Below are 9,281 nucleotides of genomic sequence, written 5' to 3'. Positions count from 1 at the left end.
GGGTGGGAGGGAGACGCAAGAGGGAGGAGATATGGGGATATATGTATATGTATAGCTGATTCACTTTGTTATATAGCAGAAACTAACACACCATTGTAAAGCAATTATACTCCAATAAAGAGGTTAACAAAACAAAAACCGCCTGCCTTTTCAAAACTAGTGACTCTTCCATGTGAACATACGTGGAATGTTTGTGATTACATATGATCCCCACGCCAGTGTCTGTGTCCTGGGACCCTCGGATCCTGGTGACCCTGAGAAGCACGCGGCTGGGGACGGAGGGCAGCGTGTTTCCAGGAGGCCTGCTCTTCCTGGCGCTGGAGCGGCAGCGCCAGCTGACAGACAGGCGAGTGACTAGTCAAAGAGCAGAGTAATTAGCTGCAAGGACAACAGCCGTGGGAGTGTGAAGTGCGGAGGAGAGGAAAAAAGTGACAGAAGAGCATTATCTTACTTTGTTGAAAATTGTACCAAGGTGTTAATGCTTCAACTATTCCTTTGAAGTTGTTTCTAAAGAAGGGAGGGGGAAAGCAGGCTTCTAGTCCTCCAGAGGTATCAGGGCATCATTTCAGACCCACCTAGAAGGTCTGATGGTGGCTTTTCGGGTGGAAACTCTACAGCAAGGGGCAGAGTGTGTCTCCGAGGCCTGAGGGGCTGTGTGGTGCGCTGCTCCTTCAGCCTAGCCCCCCATCCCACGCTCTGATGGTGGCAGGTTCCTAGCACTCTTCTGTCCCGTCACTGCCAGCTCCCTGGCTATGAGAGGATGACAATGATGCCCCAGAAGCGGTGCTGGGAGATGAAGACAAATACAGCCAATACTACAAATCAAGGTTCTTTTCCCCAACAGAAAGCCAGTCTACCATCAGATCTCTGCTTATGCTGGTACATAGGAAAGGATTTGTGTCCCAAGCACACAAAGTTAAGAGTCTGGATTCTGAAGTTAGACCTGAATTTGCCAGATGAGGCTGGGGAGTTACTAACCTTTTTGAGTGTTGGTTTCCTTTCATTAGGAGTAATATTAATACTACTACTTCATAGGGTCGTTATAAGGATTAGATGTGCTAATCCATATAAAAGTGTTTTTTCTAGGGTCTGGCACATTAAAGTAATACTCAGCAAATATTAGTTGTTGTTACCAATACACCGCAGAAGACGTATCTAGCCTAGTATTTTTCTGTAGACAAACCACCTCCTGTCACGGACCTATCATCTATCCAGGGCCAGGCCTTTGGACTCATCTTTCTAGTAACTACTATTCACAATTGAATGTCAGTAATGTTGCCCATTCCATCCTATCTCCTCACACACACCTATTTCCCTCTCCCCCATACGAACTGAAGAGCTTAGAAACACGGGGAAAGACCCCTGAGCAGACAAGATGGTGTTGCAAGATCTACAGGCTTCCTCTTGAGTAGATTAGTCCTTAGACCAGCGTCTGTAACTCTGTACTGTCTAAGGTTGACAAGTTACACGGCTTGGTTATCTTCTCCAATTTATAGATGCCTGTTTAGACATATAAACTATAAAGCAGACAATTTGCATGGAAGACCTCGGGATGGAAAACAGACAAGAGGAAGAGGAGCACAGAGCACCTGGAGAGTGTTGTAAGGACCCAGCTGCCTCTCTGATCACCGGTAAGAGTCCTTCTTGAATTGTGGTTCAGCAAAATACTTAACATTAATACGATGTGGTTGAGGAAACGAAGGCAGCGCTTTCAGAATATACCCTCCCTGCCCTCAAGACAGCTAAAACAAAAAGTTCTGGATATAAATTCTGGTTTCCAGGGAAATCCAGTCATCCGAATGGGAGCATTTCTTAAAACTATCAGACAAAGGGATTTTCACCGCATTCTGACATCAGCACATAATCTCTGGGCCATCTAGGAGGTAAGCAGTATTAAATACCATCCCAAGCACAGGCTGGTCTATAACACTTGGTTTCAAGAACTTAAGTACATTGATATTGTCATTGCGCTTACTTTTTAAAGGGCACAAATAACCCCTCATAACTGTTTACATATTCTGCCATCTGATGTTCAGGAATCTATGAGAGCTCATGTGTAGGACTGGTCATGTTTTGGGGGAAAAAATAGCATAAAGAATATTGTCTTGGCTTTAGAAAGCCTAAGAATTAATTGCTGAAGCTTAACAGAAACTCTTAGAAAATAATGGGTTCAAAGCAAATTAACAGATTGAAAAAAAAAAAAACCCAGCACATGCATGCCCAAAGGAGAAAAGAAACAGTTGATTAAGTTTGTTCCATCAGGAAACCTCCCCAGAGACAGAGAAATTAAATTTTCAACAGTGCTGCTGGCTTGGCAGGAGCTGGGAGGGGCAGGGAGCTCCCGGGCTTCCCTTTGGGAAAGTCCGGGAACCAAACTGCCCAAGCATCACAAGCAGGACCAGCTCATTTGAAGCCAATTTCTGACACATGCAGATGCAGTTAAGAAAAAGCTTGGTAAGTCACATTCAGCCCTCCAGGCTGAGAGAGCAGGGGTCAAAAACAGCACTTTGAGTTTTGGACAGCAATTGGCTACAAATGGGAGATTTGGGGGAATAAGAGTGTCACGGAACATAAAAGAAAAAAGTCTAACAGTTTGTCACGCTGAATCTCTTTTTAACATTAAGTGTTCACCGTTTCTCAGCTACTGGTGCAAGATGTTTAAAATGGATATTACCAGATATCTCTATCTGTAATGGTGACTTCATATACTCAGAGATGTAAATCCCGTGAAAGGTCCAAGTTAGTGATTCTTTCCAGCTGCTGCTGCCACATGCTGAAAGGGAGCTCTGTCCTGAGTCAGACTTTCCATGGAGGGAACTTTCAGCATCGCGTTGTAACCTAGCGCTCTTCATAACCTCCTACACTCTGACCCAGTTGGGGATGTTCTCCACGGTACACAAATGGCCCTGGACTCTCAGACCTACCTCCGTGGGGTGCAGTCATCATGCGGGGGGATAATGACAACTTTCACCGTGACAGATGTTCTCAGGAGATCGATCATCTGCTCGTGGCTCAAAGTGGCCACCGCCACCTTGCAGATCTCCACCAGCCGGCTGCCCTGCCTCAGCCCTGCCTGCCAGGCATAGCCGTAGGGCTCCACATCTGCCACGATGCCCTCGTAGTTGACGTGGAAGCCAAGCTGTCCCAGCCCGTTCCTTCGTAGAGTCATCTCCACCGATTCACAGCCTTTTGACACAAACTAGACAAAGAAACAAAAGATACACAGTTTAATGAATGCAATAGGGTCTTTAGTGGTTAGCATGGCAAGCAGGGTTATTTCTGAATACCCTAATGCCAGCTGAAGAGCAGCCTGGTTATTTTGCCTTCACTAATCTCCATTCATCAGGCCAAAAAGAACACACTTGTCTCAACGGCTTCTCAGAGACCTACAGGGAGCTGGCAGCAAAGAAAAACGGTATTCTGCTACTCATTTTGCCCTTAAGACAGACATTCAAAGCAGCAGATACCCGATCCAACAATTCTTTTCACCAACTAAAGCAGGTTGGTTGGGCTACATCATCGGTCACAAGGCAATGGGATCGGGTCACATGCCAATGAGTTTCCAACAAAAATGCACAGTCAGTGTGTCTTCCCCCACTTGTTCTACTACTTTTCCTTCTGAAAAAAATGATGGGAAGCAAGTGTGACATAAACTCTGTGTTCCTTCGCATTGTTAAGGGAGTTTTCAGAAGAGCTAATAAAACAGAACAAGCTTCTGTAACTTAGCTCTAGCCTGTACTGAAAGCTTTATGAAAGGCACATGCATGTAGGTAAGTGGAAGGAAAACACTGACCTGAAGCCTTTTGACAATCTCTTTGATGTCCTCATTGTTAATGAAACTCTCCACTGACACACATTCACCTCGCTCGTAGAAGATTTTGAGGCTGGTGTCGGTTGAGGTCCACCCTATCACATCTCTGCAGGAACAGTTGAAAACCACGCTCTTTGTTTCCTGTTCAATGAGGACGATGAACTCATTGGAGACCCCGAGAAGGCAGTCTATCTCCATAGCCTTGTTGTAGTCTTTGGCCCGGACAGCCCACACAATGGCCCCCATGCTACTGAGCTCAGCTCCTGGGTATGGCTTAGACTTTTCTTTCTTCTTGGAGGCCAGAGAGATGAACGGAAACTTGCCAGATGGGTCAATAGGGGTGTTGGTGACATTCTTTTCTGCCAGATCTTTCAGGTATTCTTGACGTGTCCGTGTTGCCATGGCCCGGAACTTCTCCGACTTATGAGCAGCATTTTCTGCATTAATCACTTTGGCCAAAAGGAAGTCCCTGAACACATTTGACTTAGGGAAAGTGACCCCTTTGGGGATGGGAGGTCCAAAGGAAGGCACATCTCTGGACCTGGTGACGGCCACACTAAGAGACAAAGCAAAGATCAATAAGAGGCTTGTCAATACTTCTCAGACTCACAGCAGGAGAATAAAATACACTTTCTCAGACAAAGATGCCCTTCAGAAGGAAAATAACTGTGATCGTCCCACAAGAAACAACACACACTTCTACTTAACATGTGCATACTTTTCCTTCACCCATATTTAGGATTTATAGAACAAAATTTTTTCTAGGTCAAAATACCCAAAAAGCTTAAACTAAAAATTTAAACCAACCATAACTCCATGAAAAAAAAGATTTACTGTAATATTCTTCAGAGTAGATAACATTTTAAATCTCTGGTGATTATTTCCAAAGGGGGGAGGGGGTTGGCTTCTATCACCATATAACCTTTCAGAACAAGCACAGATTATGTAAGAACATAAATGTTATCCCCATTTTAGGTATAATGTCCATAGCAGTCAGCTTATAATGAAAATATCCACAGATGCATGACATAAGAGAAATGGATTAAATTTAAAAAAAATTAAACAAATATCATTGTTGTCCTATGTGTCAGGCCTTAAGCAACCAGATCAAAAAGCATAATTTTAAAACAAAAATTGAAATCTGAGTAACAGAAAGAGATTATGATTTTTTTTGGTAATAGCAACAGTGCTTTAAAATCATATTTTTAAACTTTGGTCCCAATTCTCTACTTTTGGTATGGGAGTCTGACTATTTGTGAGACTATGCTCCTTTTCCCATTCCTTTAAGCAAGGCTGATTTAAGAAAGCCTCTTCCACATGGACATATATACACTACCAAACGTAAAATAGATAGCTAGTGGGAAGCAGCCGCATAGCACAGGGAGATCAGCTCGGTGGTTTGTGACCAGCTAGAGGGGTGGGATAGGGAGGGTGGGAGGGAGGGAGATGCAAGAGGGAAGAGATATGGGAACATATGTATATGTTTTTTGTTTTTTTTTGCGGTACGCGGGTCTCTCACTGCTGTGGCCTCTGCCGTTGCGGAGCACAGGATCCGGACGCGCAGGCTCAGCGGCCATGGCTCATGGGTCCAGCCGCTCCGCGGCATGTGGGATCTTCCCGGACCGGGGCACGAACCTGTGTCCCCTGCCTTGGCAGGTGGACTCTCAACCACTGCGCCACCAGGGAAGCACTGTATATGTATAACTGATTCACTTTGTTATAAAGCAGAAACTAACACACCATTGTAAAGCAATTATACTCCAATAAAGATGTTAAAAAAAAAAAAAAGAAAGCGTGTTCCAGTCATTTCCTCTGCATCTACACTGCTACAATTGGGACTAAGAAAAGGATCATACAAGCATCTGTAATCTCAAAAGGAAAAAGACTAAGTTTTTCCTAAAACAATAATAACAACAACAACAGAAATTAAATGGAGATAGGTTGTGTGTTTTATATCATATTTCAAGATCTCCTTCCAGGACCTCAGCAAAGTTTGAGAGGGCTGGAAATGAAGATTCTAACAGATCAAACATCCCCTTTTCAAATTATCTAATTATTTAAAAGTGAGTCAATTTTGCAACTGTACTTATTAGCAGAGCAACACAAAATGTGTTTCTCCAGAACTCCCAGAATGGAAAGGACATAATCAGAGTGTGCATCTTTCAAATTAAACTGAAGAGCTCTGTTGCACTATTTTTTCTTTATTTCAAGGGTTTGCTTGAAGATATTCAGCTTTGCTTTTCAAAAAACGATTGTTGCTTGTGAAAATAGGATAAATAAAAATCAGCAACCTCAGAAGACAAATTATATATTTTGTTAGAAAATGCCACGAGATGGCCTATTTCTGAAAATGGTGTTTCACAAATTCATTAAAAAAAAAAAAAAAAAAAAGAAAAAGACTACCTAGTTCACTTCACGACAAAGAAAGGTGGCAAGCAACATCCCATTTTCTAACTGGAGATGAGAATTCACAGAAACCTCCACATGCGTGATAGCCTAATTACATCAGTATTAGTCAGTTTTTCTTGTCTAATGTGAACTGTCTGGCTTGAATGCTGACAGCTGTATAATTTTAAATTGATTATGTTATTTTTTTTTCAAGTCAAGCAGATGACGCTAATATCCAGATTTGCTAGCTTTTCTAAGAGGAATCCCGTAAGGATCCAGAAATATTTAATATCTTTCATTTTTAAATTGGCAAATTTCTTCTCTTGCTAATTTTGCATCATTATTCTTTCTCAAGAAACAGCTGTGATTTTATTTTAAATAAGGAGAAGAAAATGCTTAGCAGAAGGTGTCGATATGAGGACCATCCATCCACTTGCCCTTTAAATTCACTGGTTATCTATAGATCTATTTATTAATTAATAGGACTTTAGACAAACATATACTGAAAACCCACCAATAATTAGAAGCCTCTAGAATGAACAATGAGGGAAAAGACTGAACCCTTTAACATATAATTATCAGTGATTCATTATGGAAGGGAGGTAAATGATACAGACACTAAAATTAGCTTTGCATCATTAGAAATAGAATCCTCACAGAAGAAGATGAGGAAGATGATACCCTAGAATGTTCTTTTCAAATAAAGGGTTTTGTTTTGGGTAAATTTAACTTTCAAGGTTTTCTACAAGGTTAAAAGCTCAAAAATTTAGATGCCCCCTATTCTGAACTCTTAATAAGGCCTGTTTTAAGTAGAGAGAATATTTTTGCCTTCCTAGGAAAAGAAGCCTTTCTAGAATTTCAGTGTGCTATATATAGATACTTGAGGTATATTAATTATAAATGGTTTTTGCTATTTTTAAAAGCAGATTCCAAAGGGCTTCTAGTCTACACTTATGTTTGCCTAGTATGCAATATTGTATCTCCTTAGAAATAATACATTCTTTAAAATTATAGCCATGCCTTATTTGCTCAGCATTGTCAAGGACTAGGATGTTCTACTCAAGAGGGTTATCTAGATGACAGAACAGACAGAAGATCAGAGGCTGAAACAGTTATGGAAAGTTAGCACTGGGGGGTGGGGGACTTAGAGAAGTCAGGGTTCCTCAAACTCTGCCAATAAAATCTTGAGTTTCATCATAACATTCATCTTGATTTTGCATTCCACTGAAGAATATCTGTATTCATTTTAACACAAAAATCTGTTCTGTTCCCCAAATCTCGGAGTACAACTAAGGGCGCAGGAAGGTGTTCTGTTTCACTCTCATTTGACACATCCCTGAACCTCCTTTTGAACAGCTGGTAGACATTCTTCACTGCTCTAGGAAACAGACTCAGAGAAGTAAAATGATTTGCCCAGAGCTTGTTAGAGAAAGCCAAGACTGGAATATGAGCTGCTGGATGGCCAACAGTGTGACAAGACCACGCTTATTCCCCGAGTGTGGAATCTTCCACTCTTGAGGTGCTTGCAAAAGGGACCATCCACAAGAGTCACATGGCCAAAGAGACCACCATTATAGGCCGTTCCTAGTGGGCCTCGGCCTTTGTTGGCATCAAAGACCTTGGATGAAGTAGCAAGTTGATACATGGGAATGTTCCAGAGACATCTGAACAGAGGTCTCAATGAAAAAGAGTGAGAATAAGACACTTGAACTTCTGAAGCACCACGGAAACAGCAATAAATAACGAAGTTTAAAAGGAAGGGAACTTAGCATCAAAACAGTAGAGGGAAGTTTCCCCTTGAAGCTTAGATCAGACTGCCAGCTTGGCGAGCTTTCCAAGAAAGCAGACCTCGGCAAAGGACAGGAAAGATGAGTGGCAGAAGAAATGTGTGCCCATTGTTCCCTCTTGGGGCCTCTCCACTTCTAATAGTCTTCAATCACCAGCACTCACTGGGCACCGACTATACGCCAGGACCAAGGATAAGATGTCACAAGCTCAGCGCTCCAGAAGCTCAAGCCTGGTGGGGCTACCGCTCGTGGTCTGAGTGCCCTCCTAGGAGGTGTAGCGCGCTACTGGAAACACTTCGGAACGGCACTTTATCCAGTCCTGGGAGGTCAGGGGAGCACTCCCAGAGAAAAGAAGAGCAGGCGTTCATTGGATGAAAGTGGCAGGGGTGTGTGAGAAGAGGCATTCTTGCCCAGAGAGCGGCATGTGCAGAGAGGAGGGGCTGTAAGTAGCTCTATGCTGGGGGGAGGACTGGGAGAGGTGCCAGTGGACGTTGAGGGACAAGAGAGGCCAGACCTGAAGGGCTCCATGAAGTAGGCTATGCTGGGGAGTCTCAAAGTTGCCCTAAATGATTTTAAGCACAAAGAGTGACATATTCAGAGTTTTGTCTTAGAAAGGTCAGCTACATGGGACAATAGGGATGCTGTTTAATGATGGCTTGGAATAGACTTTCTGAAAGAAATTTCTACCTCCGTTATTTTTCTTCCTGGTTGAAGCTTGCATATTTATTTATTTTTATTCAAGAGGAGAAAAGAAGAAAAAGGCATGGTCATTTAATGTGCATACACAACACTCCCTGCCTACACCAGATACTTTACTTATGGGATTTCAGGTAGATGTCAAGCCACCTTCCATTGAACAGAAAGGGAAATTTAAAATCTGATATGTTTAACTGTCTGGTCTGATTCCAGGTGCTTTTTATACTACATCACACTAATCCCCTTCAACATTTATTACATCTTAACCATTGAATACAGAAATCTTTCTGAGAGGAGTAACATACATATCTACCTTCCCCAAAATAGTTACTGACCACAGTTTAACATCTGTTTTTGAAGACAGTCTTTATAAAAACCACTTACTACTATACTAGTCTTGAAATGAACAATAATTCTTTAATTTCATCATAGAGTGAATCAAAGTTCTACCTTTCAGTTGTTTAAGATGTCCTAAGATTTTTTTTTTTTTTTTTTTTGTGGTACGCGGGCCTCTCACTGTTGTGGCCTCTCCCGCTGCGGAGCACAGGCTCCGGACGCGCAGGCTCAGCGGCCATGGCTCACGGGCCCCGCCGCTCCGC

At 42.5% G+C, this 9,281-nt stretch overlaps 1 protein-coding gene across 3 annotated transcripts in view; it reads right to left on the bottom strand.

Annotated features, from left to right (window-relative positions):
* The window catches only part of SIPA1L1 (signal induced proliferation associated 1 like 1), a 390,980-nt gene that overhangs the window by 83,672 nt on the left and 298,027 nt on the right, over positions 1-9,281 (bottom strand). For all 3 annotated transcript variants that reach the window (XM_055088568.1, XM_055088569.1, XM_055088570.1), the window contains 2 exons: positions 3,794-4,367; positions 2,925-3,199 (listed from right to left, as the gene is read on the bottom strand). In XM_055088568.1, coding sequence (XP_054944543.1) covers positions 2,925-3,199; positions 3,794-4,367 — 849 coding nt within the window. The remainder of the gene's footprint in view (positions 1-2,924; positions 3,200-3,793; positions 4,368-9,281) is intronic.

The sequence above is a fragment of the Physeter macrocephalus genome, chromosome 11, assembly GCF_002837175.3.
Source record: "Physeter macrocephalus isolate SW-GA chromosome 11, ASM283717v5, whole genome shotgun sequence".
In the NCBI taxonomy this organism is placed as follows: Eukaryota; Metazoa; Chordata; class Mammalia; order Artiodactyla; family Physeteridae; genus Physeter; species Physeter macrocephalus.
The sequence above is the reverse complement of the archived record's forward strand: the minus strand, read 5'-3'. Positions and strand labels throughout refer to the sequence as shown.